At 32.4% G+C, this 17,540-nt stretch overlaps 1 protein-coding gene and 1 pseudogene across 1 annotated transcript; both read left to right on the top strand.

Moving 5' to 3' along the window:
* Positions 1-6,576: 6,576 nt before the first annotated feature.
* Positions 6,577-8,922, top strand: LOC131609817 (glycerophosphodiester phosphodiesterase GDPD1, chloroplastic-like). Its single transcript, XM_058881626.1, has 7 exons — positions 6,577-6,853; positions 6,952-7,133; positions 7,489-7,548; positions 7,634-7,915; positions 7,999-8,094; positions 8,189-8,385; positions 8,491-8,922. Exons 1-7 carry the CDS (start codon positions 6,760-6,762, stop codon positions 8,723-8,725), a joined length of 1,146 nt encoding a protein of 381 aa, XP_058737609.1. The 5' UTR covers positions 6,577-6,759; the 3' UTR covers positions 8,726-8,922.
* A 5,481-nt stretch (positions 8,923-14,403) lies between these two features.
* Positions 14,404-16,653, top strand: LOC131612255 (glycerophosphodiester phosphodiesterase GDPD2-like; annotated as a pseudogene).
* The last annotated feature ends 887 nt before the right edge of the window (positions 16,654-17,540 follow it).

The following is a 17,540-nucleotide window of genomic DNA, read 5'->3' as shown; positions in this document are numbered from 1 at the left end:
TTTTATTCAACTGATTTATCCAATTTAATTCGATTTGTTTATACGGTTCGATCACTGATTTAATCCGATCTGATCACTGATTTTATGACGGTCCAATTTTTTATACATTAATATAGTTTTGAAATATAAGACTAATTAAAATCATTTTATAATTTATATAAAATAACCGTAATTTATATGCAAGATGAGAGGGAGTATTTGTCAAGGGGGAACAACTTCCAGAATGGTTGGAAATTCCAAAAATTAGGTGGGCCTGTGAGGTTGTGAAAAAGCGTTCGTCCCTGTTGCATACGCCGCTTTTATCACCGTCACCTATGACACAGCATCTAACCCTTCCCCATTCCTTTTTCATATTCGCCAAATTAGCCAACACCACTCAATTCTTTTAATTTTTTAAAATAAATTTAAAAAGAATTCTTCTCCTTATCTTCCTTGCTTATGCTTCTCTTTATTTTATTGTATTACAACTAGTAACATACCCGTGCTTCCGCACGGGTAAATTTATTTAATATTGTATGAAATTAATTAGATACATATAAATTTTTAATAAATGATTTAATTACAAATGAAAAATATTATATAAATTTAATTATGTTAAATAATTATATAAAAAAAGAATCTGGAAGATGAAGATAAAAAAAATGAAATTTTAACATTTAAAAATAAAAATTAGATACTTTGTTGATAATGACCCGTGGAAAAAAATTATTTGATCCGATATAAAATATATTTAAATACAAATGTAAAATGAACAATAATCATATGAATTTAATTGTATTAAATAATCTTTAAAAAAATCGTGAAATGAAGAAAAGAAAAAAAATTTAAAAATAAGAATATTATCTCTCTAATAAAAACAATGATTGATTAAATAAAATAAGTATTATGTTGATAGTGACCCGTGATATTACAATATTTTTAATTTTATTAAAATTAAAAAATAAATTTTTTTTTAGAGTTGATACATAAATAGAGAAAAAAAATTAAAATGAAAGTAAGAAAGTGTGGGAAGAAAATTTGAGAGAAATTTGAAATTTTAATTAAGAAAGAGAAAGTGTGTAATGATCGATTAAAATAAATTAAATATTGTATTGATAGTGACCCGTGAGATAAATAAATATTTAATTTTATTAAAATTAAAAAAAATAAATTATTAATAATTTTTGTGATTAAATGAAAAAAAATTAAAATAAAAGTAAGAAAGTGTGGGAAAATGAAATGTGAAAGAAATTTGAAAATTTAAGTAAGAGAGAGAATAAGTGTGTTGGGGAGAAAAAGTTGGTTATTGAAAAGTTAAAAAGTTGGACCAATGAGAGGCTGACAATTGGCGCTTAGTTATTGAAAGGTTGAAAAAGTGATATGTGATTTTGTTAGTTACCGAATTGCCCTTTTTTGTTTGTAAAGAAAATTTTAACTAAGGGCATAATAGTCAGATTGGTCAATCTTTTATTAATTGTTTGTATAGTAGATGCGTTACACACTTCACTTTAAAAAACTCCATAAACAAATAAGGGTTTTTATAAATGAAAAGTTAAATTATTTGATAATTAGGTCTCTAAATTATTTAACAATTATTAAATAAATAGTTAAAATAAAATATTATATTAAGTACCTTAATTTGTAAAAAAATTTAGATTTAAATAGTCCGTTGGTTCCTGTAAGTTAGCGTGTTTATGATTTTCGTCCCTATATCTTGTTTTTCTTGAGAATGATCCCCCAATATTAAAATCTTTTTGGTTTTAATATCTAAAGTTAAAATCTGCAGAAAATTTTGAAGGAAAATTCGCAGGAAACTTTCAGATTTTCCCGAGAATTTTAGTTTTAGGGGCTAAATCCAAAAGAAACTCAATATTTAAGAACTTTATCCAAAAAAAGAAGATAGAAGGACGAAAACCAAAAGCACGCTAACTTACAGAGAGCAAAAAACTGCTATTTAGACCACAAATTTAATTAATTGACTCTCTGTTTTTTTATCAATAACTCTTTGGATTTTTAAATAACTTATAATTAGGTTACTTTTAAATTTTTAAATATTTTTAATTAAGTCATAAATTTAATTTGAATTTAGTTCTCTAAAATTATTAATTTAATAATTAATTTTTTCTTATAAATAGGTAATTAACTTTATTTTTTAAAATTTAATTTTTAATGGATGGTGTTCTGTGCAAGAATTATATTTGACTAGTTATTGATGGATATGAGTCGCGACAATGGACTTAAACTTTTGTGTAAAGGAGAGGGACTAACTTGTAAGGCTAACTCTCTAATATTTAAGTCACTATTAAAGTAAGATAAGTGAATGATATTTGAATTTAAAATGTGCCTAAGGGTTTGTTTGGATTGATGGAATCGGATGAAGCGGAGCGGAATAGAATGGAATTAAATGATATTCCATTATTTTGGTAATTTAAAAACTGATGGAGCGGAGTGCAAAGTAGTGGTATGGATTCCATTCCATTCCATCACTTACCACTATATGTCTTCCCATCCGATTTGAGTGGAATGAACAATTTGTCATATTCCGTCCTAAAATTTCCAAACAATGGAATGGTATTCGTTCCGCTCCGTTCCATTCCGCTACATCCCACTTCGCTCCACTCCATTCCGCTCAGTTCATTTCGTAATATCCAAATGTAGCCTAATAAATGAAGCCTCTCCCTTTTATATAGTATAGTGATTTATAACCGTTTGTTGATCTGTTGACGTGGAATACATATATCTGTCTGATTGATCGTAGATAGAGATCACCTGCATTATTGACTAGGATAATACACCTGTTGTACATGTGACAAGGTGGATCATGTTGCTATCTGAGCTATAGTTGTTGTGCCTTTTTTATGTACGGAGGATAGACAATGGACCTGTAATGTTATCACTCATACCCATGTCAGTGACTCAACAACAAAAACCAGAGTAAGTTATGGTTAAAACATACTTCAGGTCTCGTGTGAGATCTTTTTATATATACGGGAAAGTTAGAGAATCCCATACTTTCGAACGTGGAACCCGAGAAACGGTTAGATAATATCCAACTACGAATATCTGCTTGAGGTGTGGATCATGTAGATATATCAAGGTAGTAGTTGCATTGTACCCTTAGGGAATTTATTTTCTCACCTCTATACCTTCTCACAAACCCTTGGTGAAAACCCATAAATATCCCTAGGATTCAAAGATGCATCTCCGAACACATCCATTTCCCACAAAAATTAAACTCAATTGAGTGAGCCACCTTTATTATACTTAATCTTAGTTCGGAGTTGCATCTCCGAATGTATATTTGGTATATTTCGGAGATGTATATTCGAAAATGGAACTGATACTTAAAAACGGAAACATAGATAATATGAGCAAGATCTAAAAACCATAACAACTTGACATTAAAATTAAAACATTCAACATTACCTAGACAATCGTTAACTTAAATTTAACATTACATATCATTATAAACAGGTAATTAAGAACATTGCAACATGTTGATAATATTTTCGAAGGATCTTGCAATCTTCGCATTCACTTCAATTGGACCCTTTGATACATAATGGAGAAAAGTACTTCACTTACCTCTAAATTTTCATTCGTCTTCAATTCAAAGTTGGTGAACTGTATCTTCCCTTTGCAGTCAAACGAGAGAGAACGATAATCGAGCTTGACAACTCTTTGATTTTTTTGGATATCAGAGGAGTATTTAGTTTGGATATCAAATCGACGAGAGATGTGTCATCGGTGACCCTGAATTAAAGTGGAGGCTTCGCGCCATTGAAATACACAAATACAAGGTGGGGATATGAATTTTCTCCATGATTGCGATGTGTTTTTGTAGAAAATATGGGATGAGAGACACCATATTTATACTAGTTTTAGATCACTTTGGACCTTAGAAACCTTATCCAATCATTAGGGCACTTTTCACAGATACATGTCTGGATACACCTTATTTTTATTTTTATGAAAAAGGGTGTTTACGAATATGCACATCCGTAAAATGCCCTTTTGTATTATTTTATTTAGTATAGGGTGTATCATAATAGGCATATTCGGAATTACCCCAGAACCCGAAACAGAGTAGAAACTGTATAAACATTAACAAAAAATGTAAACCATTAAATTTATAAACAGAAATAATCGACATTTACACCATTATTGTTGAATATATATTAATTTTATATTAAATCATATCAAGATTACATCGCTGATGACAATACATTCAAAAGTGTATCGGTTACAATCTAAAATGTATCCAAAGATGCATCACCGCATAAATCCACTACTGGTTCCTCCTTCGAATTTTCCTTATTTGATTTTCTTTCAAACTCGCTCAATTTAGTGAACTCTTACATCCTCTCTAAAAAGTGATCCGACCAAGTTTCCGCCTCTTTTGTTGAATGTGCTATCCACTCTAATGATGTACTTGGTATAGGACACTCCAGTTTCAAATAAATCTCAACAAAATGTAGCGATTTTGAAAGCCACTCAATACACATGATGCGCCCGGATAAATCTTGAGGGGGGCCACTCCGAAGTGGAAAATATGTCTCAGAGAAACTATATCTTGTCAAATTGATACAAACCATGTTATATTACTTGCTATAAGTTGATCCATTTTAGGGAGCGCATTCATTTTGACTCTAGTATGGGACCGCTAACACAAGGAATAAGAGCACCATGAATTGCATTAAAATATTCTTTTTTTTTCCTGCACAACGATGTGTAGAATTTCCCTTGCGTTGTTGACTCTTTCAAAAAAATTTGGAGACTAAGAAAGTGATTCTCTCTTCCTCTATCGAGTAAGCCGGATATGACATGATAACCGCAATTATCATCGTCCTTAACATTTATAATCCGCTAAATGTGTTTTTGTATTGAAAGCAATAATTCTTCAATGTAGATTATTTTCGGCATCGACAGTGAAGGAGGTGGTTTGCTAATGCGAGCACCCTTGTAAACATTTTTTTAAGATTTCGGAGTTGGAGATTTCGGGAATCAACATGTCCGAAGTATGAAGGAGTCCGCTTCATTGAACTGTCATCTTGTGTCCATTTGACCTTTTTTGGGGCACCTTTAGTTTTAACCGATTTCTTTAATTTTTAAACCTTCTTTACCATCATTCATCACACTACCATCATCAAACCAAAGCCTTTTCTAGTGAGCATAGTAAATGGATTCAGGGTATTTTTGGAGATGCATATCCAAATACACCCTAGAAAATTACGGAGATGCATCTTCGGACCAATTTTTGCCAAAAATAGGGTAGCTGTTTGATTTACGAAGGGCGTGGTGATTTAAGCTCCAAACGCACTTGAGGGTAATTTCAGGTTTTGAGTGGTGTGAGCCACATCCTTAGGGTGAAAAAGAAATTTTCATATCCTTAACGTGTGCTAACTTTAGACAGATAATTGAGCCTCCGTTCCTTTTTAAGTTCCGTTCTTTTTAAAGTGTGGCTTATGTGAAAATTTTATGTTTCTTTTAATTGTTTTCAAAGTTCAAAGTAGTAATGATTATAGTTTGGTCAAAATCACCCATAACTATTTATTTCCTCTGGTCCCATTTATATGAAAAAGTTTGCTTTTAAATTTATTGGATAACCAATGTATCTGGACATTATATAGACTAGATACAATGATTATCCAATAAATCTAAAAAATAATTTTTTTTTATAAATAGGACCAGAAGTAGTATTTTGTAGAGAAAAAATTACTCCCCCGTCCCACAATTAGTGACCCATTTGAAATAAAATGAATGATCCATTTTAATTTTCAATACACTTTTTTCAATTTTACTCTCTAATTAATAAAAGTTTCATCATTTTCAATACATAATAAAGATAGTATAGTAAAAATATTATTCTCTGTTACTTTTAACTACTTTTCTTAATCTGTGTGAAATGGTGGACTGAGTCACTCATTGTGGGACAGAGGGAGTATATCAAAAGAATTAAAGGTCAAAGGTATTAAAGAAATGTCATAGTTTCAAAAGGAACAACAACCATCAGCTTTCTTGCCATGCAAAAAAAAGACAATTAAAAATGAACCAATGGAATATTTACTTGGGCGAAGCCGGTGCCGATTTAATGTTCAATAAAAAAAAGTTGTCATTGCTTTTACTTCTCCGTCTCTCAATGAGTGATTTAGTTGACCATTTCACACATTAAAGAAAATATATGTAAAATTTTTTTTTACTATAACCCTAATCATTACTCTCTCTAGTCTCATTTATAAGAAAATATTCTTTTTTAGATATATTGAATAAATAATGGATCTGGACAATGTATTTAAAAAGAAAATCTTTTCTTACAAATAGGACCCGAGGTAGTATATAATAAATTTTATATTAATTAAAAAATAACATTAATAAAATATTAAAAATTAAAATAAATAATTTATTTTAGAATATTATTTTATTTCAAATATATCACTTGTTTTGGAATCGGAAAAATTACTTTTTTGGACCGAACAGGTTATTAAAATTGTCATAGGATAAGATATCATACAGCTCTGACTAGCCTGAGTTGTATCCATGTCAAGTGTCAACGCAATTGAATTGAATTCTCCAAAATACAAAATCAGGAATATCCAAAAGCATATGACAAACAGATAGAATATTCGGTGCGTAGATCCCGTGTCAATTTTTCCACAATAATCAAATATAAATACCCTAAACCTTCTCTTCTACCCTCAGGCTCATCATCATCATCACCACCAACCTAACCATCCTTCATATCAACCAAACCCTCTCTCTCCTCCCCCTTTCTCACCAAAAATGGCTCTCAAAGCCGTCCACGTCTCCGATGTTCCCTCCCTCAACCTCGTCCCGGAGAATCCCTCCCTCTCCCTCCTCAACCGCTTCCCCAACGGTACCATTCTATCATTTTCATTCATACATTCATACATGCACCGTTCTTGATTATTATTGCTTAAATATTTATCCATTTTTTTCTTGATTTTTTTTCAGGTTTGGAGATGAGCAATGGTGGATTCAAATTGCCGAAGTTTGTTGTGATCGGACACAGAGGAAACGGAATGAATGTTATTCAATCTTCTGATAGGAGAATGAGAGCCATCAAAGAAAACTCCATCATGTCTTTCAATGCTGCTTCTTCTTTTCCTATTGATTTCATTGAATTCGATGTTCAGGTATATCTTTCAATTCTTTCTATTTTCTTCAACAATTTACCATCATCATCAAGAAATTTCCAAAAAAGTTATCCAAAAAAAGTAACGATTATTACTAGTTTAGACGCATGTTCTTTTTCCAGATTCGCCGCGTATTTCAACTTTCTCGTGGTTTCCGTTTTTGTCCCGATGGCATTTTCCGTAAATAACTTCGGGGTTTAAGGGTATTTCTGTTGCTGAGTTTTTCAGTTGAATCGATTCTGATTTTTTCTATTTTGGGTTGGGGTTTTATTTACTACGAAAAAATAGTTTTAGGTGAATGAAGCAAAAAAGACGAAAAAAGTTAAAGCAAAACTCCGCATGTGGTTTTTTGTAGGTCACCAGAGATGACTGCCCAGTCATTTTCCACGATGATTACATCTACTCTCAGGAAAATGTAAGCTTTTTTTTTCCTTCCCATTGCTATTTTTTATGGTGGGTATTTTGATTTGATTGTGAGGGTATTTTTGGGATTTTTGCAGGGTAATGTATCTGGGAAGAGAATACCTGAGTTGTGTCTATCTGAGTTTCTTTCCTATGGGCTTCAAAGGGAGCCTGGAATGGAAGGAAAAGTTTTGGTAAGAAAAACAAAAGATGGAAAGATATGTAACTGGGAAGTTGAACAAGATGACACACTTTGTACCCTTCAAGAAGCGTTTCTCAAAGTTGAACCTTCTTTGGGTTTTAACATTGAGTTGAAGTTTGATGACAATATTGTTTATGAACAAAGTTATCTTATTCATGTCCTTCAAACCATCTTAAAGGTATAAATAGCCATACAGAAACATTGATTGTTATGTTTGGTATTGTTAATTTATATTCTAATTTGATGAATGTTTTTGAACAGGTTGTTATGGATTATGCCAAGGATAGGCCTGTTATATTCTCTACTTTTCAACCTGATGCGGCTATACTTGTTAGGAAATTGCAAAAAACCTACCCTGTGAGTTTTTTTAATGCCCATTTTGTTGATTTGGAAAAAATTTTATTGCTATTTTGTGAGATTCTAACAAGGGTTGGTGGTGTTTTTGTGGCAGGTTTTCTTTTTAACTAATGGAGGGTGTGAATTCTATAATGATTTGAGAAGAAACTCCTTGGAAGAAGCTTTGAAGCTCTGTTTGGAAAATGGGTTGGAAGGAATTGTCTCTGAGATTAAAGGGATATTTAGAAATCCAGGAGCAGTAAGCAAGATCAAGGAGGCTAATCTTTCTCTTTTAACATATGGAAAATTAAAGTATGTGGTCCATTATTGGTCTTTTTTAGTCCATGTTTTTTTTCCTTATTTGTTGTAAAGTTCTTGTTTTGTTACTGATTTTAGTTGATTTTGGCTTGATTACAGTAATGTCCCGGAAGCGGTTTACATGCAGCACCTAATGGGAATTGATGGGGTAATAGTAGATTTTGTGCAAGAGATAACAGAAGCAGTTGCAGATATGATGAAGCCATCAAAAATTGGTGAGGAAGAGGGATTGAGTGAAGGAATTGGGAAGGTGGAAGGGAACTCAAAGCCTCAATTTTCACAGCTTGAGCTGTCCTTTCTTTACAAGCTCATTCCACAATTGCTTTTGTTATAACAACGAAGCGATATCTTTTTATCATTTTATATACAATTGGTAGAAAATGGGGATAGTTCTATGAATGCCTTAATCCTTTGTATATATGTTTTCTACGTTTTACTTGAGGAAGGTGATTGTGGTTATGCATGAGTATGAATACTTAGTTTGGAGGTTCTCCATTGAAATTGAAAAGAAATATGGTTGATTTTAACTGATTTCTGTTTTGTACAAAATTTACTTGTGTGACATTGTTGTCTTGCATTGCGCAATGGGTGCAAATAGGTATATGTATTAATGAAGCACTCATAGTTTTATTGTACACGTTAGAAATTGAAGAACACAAATTGCAAACAATAGAACTTAAAGAGCAAATTAAACTCAATCACCGTCGGGCATAGACACCCTATACCTAGACTTGAATGTGGTTAGCATTAAATTCGGATTAGAGAGTCAAATGAGTGGAAAACAACTTTCAAAATTAATTTTGGTCTTTATGAATGGTTAGTCATGTTGTTTGGTTTGACAAATGCTCATGTGTTTGATGAATCATATTTTGAGATATTTCATTGGAAATTTTGAGGTTGTCTCTTTTGATGAAGTATTTGTGTATAGGTTGAACTTGCATCTCAAGAGTGTTTTAGAAATCATAAGAGAAGAAAAGTTGTGGGCTGACTTGAAAAAAATTCACTTTTTGTCAAAGTGAAGTTATTTTAGGATTTGTAGTGAGTACTCAAGGTGTCAAGGTAGATGAATAAAAGATTATGGCCATAAAAGATTGACCTACATCTAAATGCATGAGTGATGCTATGAGTTTTCATGGACTTGTTAGCGTCTATAGGTGTTTTGTGCCCAATTTTAGTACTTTGTCGTCTCCTTTGAATGAGATTGTTAAGAAAAATGTTGCATTTAAGTGGGAACAAGAACAAGAAGATGCGTTTAGAAATTAAAAATTGATGAATGCACCTATTTTGTCTTTGCCTAACTTTGGAAAAACTTTTGAAATTGAATGTGATGCATTTAATAGATAGAGGTTGTTTTGTTACAAGAGGATCATCTAATTACATATTTTAGTGAGAAATTGAATGGAACACACCTCTACTCCACTAATGATAAGAAATTTTATGCATCAGTAAGAGGATAGCATAGTTGACAACATTATTTGTTTTCTAAGGATTTTGAGATATATAGTGATCATGAATCTTAAAAATATCTAAAAACTCCACATGTCATCAAACATAAGAAATGGAAAGATAATATGACAATCGTTGTTTAGCGCTAGTATACAAAAGTGGTTATTCGCAGGATCGTATAGTAAAATCTTAGAACATATTTGTGCAAGAATTTCTAGATATGTTTAGAGTGTCCATTAGTTCGATTGTAAAGTAAAAAGAAAGTTAAAAGGAAATTACCGACTGAGTCGGATCGAATGTAAAGTAAAGTGAAAGCAAGGGAAAAACAATGAGGATATAAGTTAAATAAGGAATTTACTTTAATAAAATGCATAAAAAATGAAAAGATGGAACACAAGATCATACATTCTCTCACAAACTTGTTTCTCTTTGTAATGTAGATACTTTAAGTTTTAGAGTGTTGTATGTGAATTTGTGACCCCTAATCCCGATATCAGGATTACATATATATACTACTAGATTTAAAATTGTCTTCTATGATTGCTATGTGCGTGCTCGACATGTATCCTTGTTACGTTGCTTCAATGCTGATGGTTTGTTTCCAGGTGTTTTTGACATCTAAATTCCTGTGTGCGACCGGTATTTGATCTTATCTTTTTGTAAGTGAAGTAACCACTAGTAGTCAAAATCGTAGTTATTGCGTGAAAATCACCATAAAAAATACGCCAAGTCCTTGAGAACGAGACAAAACACTAGGCCGACTTCGACTGAAATGGTCGACTATCATACTAAATTCTTCATTATAAAGTGTTCTTTAAATTCATACCTTACTTTCAATGTCAAAAATATCAACTAACAACCGCTCAATAAGATCGACAATAAGCAGCCATAGTCGAGGGGTGCAACCTTAAGTCATGCCAACATTAACCATTAGTTTCCTCTGATCTGTAAGGCAACAAATGGATGAGAGCAACCGTAAAATGATTAACATGTTTATACGTCAATTTGGCACTGTCTTTAATCCCTTGATTCAAAATACTAACCATAGCTTTCAACAATTGGCCCATCAAGTTGGACGAATTTTAGATTTCTTTAGTGCTTCCCAAGCGACTCTTCGACCAATACTCCAAGTCCAGAGTCTGAGACATGATCAAACTTTAGAAGTCTTAAATAATACAGGGATAACTAATAATCAGAGGAAATAACAAGTTGTACCCCAACAGGTTGAAGCGCCCCACCCTAAGTTACTAAGGGTGATGGAGGTCGAAAACGGCCAGACAGTGATCAATATCCTAAAAATTCACGCCGAAATTGTTCCCTTGGTTTTGGCAAAAATCAAGGTAAAACATGTTTAACCCTCGGTATTAGAAGAAAATCGAGGTACATTATTATTATTATTACTATTTTTTTTTAAGATTTACATTGTTTACACAAAATATTTAACAAATCCAGAATTGTCATCGTCGCAGTAATTCAATATTTTGTTGCATATCTTGAATGCATCTAATTTCTAATATTTTCAAAGAATGAATACCTTCTTTGATTAAATTGAAGTTGGAAATTATTTTTCTGCACTTGTAATCTATCATAGAGAACTTTTCCAACCTTCTTTAAATGAGCGTTGTTCGAAGAATACAATAACAACAACAACATTAACACCATTATGTGAGATAGATTGCAAGGGCAATTTTTTTTGTTCAAGGATAGAAAAACATTGAAGATTTTTTTGTCTTGTAATTCATCCCAAAGAATGATGCATACAAATTTGGGGCGGCTACATATAAGTAAGGATTAAGGTAAAATCTTTTTAAGAAATGCTTTTATGATAAAATATGATTATTTTATCCCTCGGTTATTAAACCGAACAGATAGATCATTAAGTTTACACTTATAAAGAAATAAAAACATAAACTGCAATAACTGAGATTTAAAGCGTGTACTGAGTTGTTTTTCCCCTCGGTTATATTAAAAATTGAGGGATTATGTTATTTTTATTTTAAAAAAATTATGGCGCGCCTTGACGTAATACCTCAGTTTATTTTGGCAGAGGTGAAAGCTTTTTCATGAAATGTATTATTTGGAGTAGTGTAATCTGAGATATTTAAAGCCAAGTCCGCCTTACGTCTGTAAGTTGTTAAAACTCTCAAACGGGAAGAATCCCATCTAGCCTAGCAAAAATTGAGAAATATGTTACCACGACATACACATTCGATGTAACCAAGTGTGATGAAATCTTAGACCTATTATCCCAAAGGGGCTAAAGACGACACCTTTAGAGCAAATGAAGAAAAATAGGTTTTGCAAATTTCTTAATTTTCTAGGGTATAAAACATCACAATGTGTTCTTTTTATGGATTTGGTCCAGAACGTACTTAAAGTAGAAATCTAAAAGGAGATCTAAAATCTTTTGATGAAATCAAGATGTACATATTAAAATCTCCTATTTTATTGCCTCCCATGAGAGATAAATTCATGAAGTTTTACATTTTTGCGTCTAATTTTTGGGTCAAAAGAGCAATTTATTACCTTACTCGAGTGTTAAATGACACTGAAACTAGATATACCTCAATAGAGAGTTTGTGTCTCTATTTATATTTCTCTTGTACAAAGTTAAAGTACTATATAAAACTGACAGATGTGTTTGTGTATTCCCACTTTGATATTATTAAACATATGTTGTCGAAGCCGATTTTACATAGTAGAATAAGAAAATGGGCTTTAGTTTTAACTGAGTATTCTTTAACATATGCACCTTTAAAGGCTGTGAAAGATCAGATTGTTGTTGATTTTGTTGTAGATCAAATTATGTGGAACTCAAACCTTGGAGGTTGCTCTTCGATGGTTCTAGACATAAAGATGGAACTGGCGTTGGAATTCTTGTTATTTCCTTAAAGGAATCCCGACCAAGTTTAAATTCAAAATCTAAGGATATTGCTCGAATAGTGAGGCTTGATATAAAGCCTTAATAGCAGGATATTGTTAGACTTGGGGGAAAACAATCAAAATTAAAGGTGACTCAGAATTGGCTGTGAAATAATTGACGAAAGAATATAAGTGCATCAAAGAGAATTTATTTATGTACTTCGATTCAGTTCACATCAAACATGTGCCTCGATTGACGAATCAAGAAGTTAATGGCTTAGCTCAAATTGCTTTAGGAAATAAAGTCTCCAAAGAAAAATTAGAATAAATAATCGAAGTCTAAGAAAAATTTATTTTACTCAGTATTCTTGCTTTAGAATCTTCAATGTCAAAATTGGTAGGGGTAGAAGGGTAGGAAGATTTACAAAACCCTAAAGGAATTTTGAAATTTTTGCCATTTAGAGGTTGGGCATAAGATTTAGTTGGCGAAATTTGACCTATATTATCTAAGGGTCTTAAGTACATCTTATTAGGCATCGATTATTTTACCAAATGGGTTAAATCGATGCCTCTGACAAATGTTGATCAAGATGTTGTGATCAATTTGATTCATAGTCACATTATTTATAAGTTTGGAAATGCTGAGACCATAACCACGAACCAATGTTTAGTGTTCGGTCGAAACATGGTTGAGTTTGCTTGAGATTCAGGGATCAAATTTCTAGCCCCTACTACGCTCAAGAAAATGGTCAAGTCAAAGTTGTGAATAAGATCGTAATTGGCCTAACTAAGAAACATGTGGGTCAAAAGCCAAAGAACTGACATAAAACTTTGGACCAAGCACTCTATGCTTGTTGAATGTCTCCTAAAGAAGCAACTAACTCTACGCCTTTTCGATTAACATTTGGCCATGATGCAGGCTTTCCTGTTGAGATATACTTACAATCAGTAAGAATCCAAAGGAAAGGTGAGCTTCCATCCAACAATTATTGGAACATGATGATGGACGAGTTAATCGATCTGGATGAAGAAATGTTAGTTGCCCTAAACGTTCTTATTAGATAAAAGGAGTGAATATGTAAGACTTCCAACAAAAGGTTAAGTCGAAAGTTTTTGCAATTAGTGGCTATGTCTAGAAGGTAATCCTACCTATGGATAAAAGGATAAAGCCTTAGGAAACCGTAGAAGAAGAGTTTGATTTTTGAAACGTGGATGAATTTGGAAATTGAATTAAAAAGTTGGGTTATTTGAGTAAAACATTCTCACATTTAATAATAAAAAGATTAAAAAATTCAATACGTCAATGCCACATCATCATGATAGGAGAAAAATTAACTATTAACCATTATATTATAAATTCAGCGTGAGAATTTCTAATGGTAAGAATTATTGATTTCTTAATCCATGTTTTATTGTTTATTTTTTTAACTATTCAAGTGTGATGATGTGATAACATTTGTACATTTACCGTCATGAGAAAGGGAAATAACCTACTTCTGGCTGTTCTTAATTTCGTACATTTGAAGATGCATAGTTTTATTTTTATAATTTTATGGAACCTAATTAGTTAGTTGAGGAGCATAACTTAATTTCAGTTTAAAAAATGCATAAATGAAGATTCAATTGGAAAATAGGTTATAACTTATAACGCTCAATTTCGCTATACTTGTACTATTCTGCACTTCTACTAAAAAAAATATAAATGTTGAACTCGAACCCATTTTCATTTCGTTGCTCCAATTATGTTTCCACCATGGCGTTTCCTTCCCAATTACTCCACAATACTACATCTTTTCACCTCTACGGACCATCTCTCACAATCCCGTTTCCCCGCCGACCGTTCAACCCACCGGAGCTCCGGTCAGTTCCCCCTATCGTTACTGTTACCTCTCTCGATATCAGCGGAGGCAAAGGGTGCGTACATGTAATTTCTTCGTTTATGCTTCAATGTCAGTTGCAGTTGTTACTTTTCCACCATTGTCAATGTTGTGGAACTTGAAATTGGAACTTCTTTATTTGCAATTCATGCATGCATCCATGCACCGTTTTTCTTCTTATCAACCATTTTCTTGATTTTCTTTTCAGGTTTGGAGATGAGCAATGGTGGATTCAAATTTCCGAAGTTCGTTGTGATCGGACACAGAGGAAACGGTATGAATGTTATTCAATCTTCTGATCGGAGAATGAGAGCCATCAAAGAAAACTCCATCATGTCTTTCAATGCTGCTTCTTCTTTTCCTATTGATTTCATTGAATTCGACGTTCAGGTATATCTTTCAATTCTTTCTATTTTCTTCAACAATTTACCATCATCATCATCAAGAAATTCAATAAAAAATTTCCGAAAAAGAACTTTCAAGATTTGCCGCGTAATTGAACTTTCAACTCAACACGTTTTTTTCTCTTGTGGTTTCCGTTTATGTCCTCAATGGCACTTCCGTAAATACGTTCGGGGTTTAAGGGTTTTTCTGTTGCTGAGTTTTTCAGTTGAATAGATACTGATTTTTTTTCTACTTGTATTTTTTTCATTTTGGGTTTGGTTTTTTTTGTGTAGGTCACCAGAGATGACTGCCCAGTCATTTTCCATGATGATTACATCTACTCTCAGGAAAATGTAAGGGTATATTTGGAATTAACTACTATAATTTTTTTTATGGTGGATATTTTGATTTGATTGTGATGAGAGGGTATTTTTGGGATTTTTTCAGGGTAATGTATTTGGGAAGAGAATACCTGAGTTGTGTCTATCTGAGTTTCTTTCCTATGGGCTTCAAAGGGAGCCTGGAATAGAAGGAAAAGTTTTGGTAAGAAAAACAAAAGATGGAAAGATATGTAATTGGGAAGTTGAACAAGATGACACACTTTGTACCCTTCAAGAAGCGTTTCTCAAAGTTGAACCTTCTTTGGGTTTTAACATTGAGTTGAAATTTGAAGACCATATTGTATATGAACAAGCTTATCTTGTTCATGTCCTTCAAACCATCTTAAAGGTACAAAATAATCCACACAGATTATTTGTTTGGTGTTCTTAATTTTGTTTCTAATTTGATGAATGTTTTTGAACAGGTTGTTATGGATAATGCCAAGGATAGGCCTATTATATTCTCTACTTTTCAACCTGATGCTGCTATACTTGTTAGCAAATTGCAAAGAACTCACCCTGTGAGTTTTTTTAATGCCCATTTTGTTGATTTGGATGAAATTTTATTGCTATTTTGTGAGATTCTAACATGGGTTGTGATTGTTTTTTGGTGGCAGGTTTTCTTTTTGACCAAGGGAGGGTGTGAAATCTCTGAAGATTTGAGGAGAAACTCTTTGGAAGAAGCCTTAAAGCTCTGTTTGGAGAATGGATTGGAAGGAATTGTCTCTGAGGTCAATGGGATATTTAGAAATCCAGGAGCAGTAAGCAAGATCAAGAAGGCTAATCTTTCTCTTTTAACATATGGAAAATTGAAGTATGGTGTTTTTTCCTTAGTTGTTGTCGAACTCGAATGTAATAGTGTAATATACTTGTCTTGTTACTGATTTTTCTGTTGATTTGGCTTGATGACAGTAATGTCCCGGAAGTGGTTCACATGCAGCATCTAATGGGAATTGATGGGGTAATAGTAGATTTTGTTAAAGAGATAACAGAAGCAGTTGCAGATATGATGAAGCTATCAAAAATTGTGAGGAAGAGGGATTGAGTGAAGGAATTGGGAAGGTGAAAGGGAACTCAAATCCTCAATTTTCACAGCTTGAGCTGTCTTTTCTATACAGGCTCATTTTCACAATTGCTTTTGTTATAGCAACAAAGCGATGTCTTTTATTTCATATTAAACACTCTTGGTAGAAAATGGGGACAGTTTATGAATGCCTTAAGGCTTTGTACATATATGTTTTCTACGTTTCACTTGAGGATGAAAGAAATTGTGGTTTTGTAGTAATACTTAGTTTGGAGGTCCTCCATTGAAATTGAAATGAAATATGGTTGATATTACTTATATTCTCTTATATACATAAGTTGCAAGTGTAACATTGTTGGCTTCCATTGCAAGTTTGCAACGGGTGTAAATAAGTATATACGTATTAGTGAAACACCCATAGTTTTGTTGTACAAGTATAGAAATTGAAGAAAAGAAATTGCAAACAATAGGGCTTAAAGAGCAAATTAAACTCAAAATCAACCATATGTATTGCGTTTTTTACACTCAAGATCTCTAATTAAAAATGAAAATATACCACTCTTCCTTTGTGCCGTTAATAACACCGGTTGAGTATAGATATCTGTTGAAAAGAAATTACAAACGCAATGATATATGCAAAAATAAGTTATAGGCAAAATTACACGATATTTTAAGTTATTTTATTGTGACAAGTTAGTCCTTTAAATTATTTTTTTTAGCAATTTGGTCCTTTAAATTTGTTTTAGTTGAATTAGTATCTGTCTTTATATTTTTGGATGCTACTTTATGTATTTAGAATATTAATATATGTATTTTGTTGCAGTTTTATGTATTTTAGATTTTTGAGATTAATTTTGGTCTTTATGAATGATTAGTCAGTTTTACAAATGTCCATATGTTTGATAAATTAAATTTTTGAGACTTTTCATTGAAAATTTTGTGGTGATTGCATCTCAAGAGTGTTTTAGAAGTTATACGAGAAGAGAAGTTGTATGTTGACTTAGAGAAATGCATTTTTTGGTCAAAGTGAAATTACCTTCTTAGAATTTGTAGTGATTGTACAAGGTGTCAAGATAGATCAAGAAAAAAATTAAGGCCATACAAGATTATCATACACCTAAATGCATGAGTCATGCTAGAAGTTTTCAGACCTTGCTAGCGTCTATAGGCATTTTG

This window comes from Vicia villosa, linkage group LG6 (genome assembly GCF_029867415.1).
Source record: "Vicia villosa cultivar HV-30 ecotype Madison, WI linkage group LG6, Vvil1.0, whole genome shotgun sequence".
Lineage (NCBI taxonomy): Eukaryota > Viridiplantae > Streptophyta > Magnoliopsida > Fabales > Fabaceae > Vicia > Vicia villosa.
The sequence above is the reverse complement of the archived record's forward strand: the minus strand, read 5'-3'. Positions and strand labels throughout refer to the sequence as shown.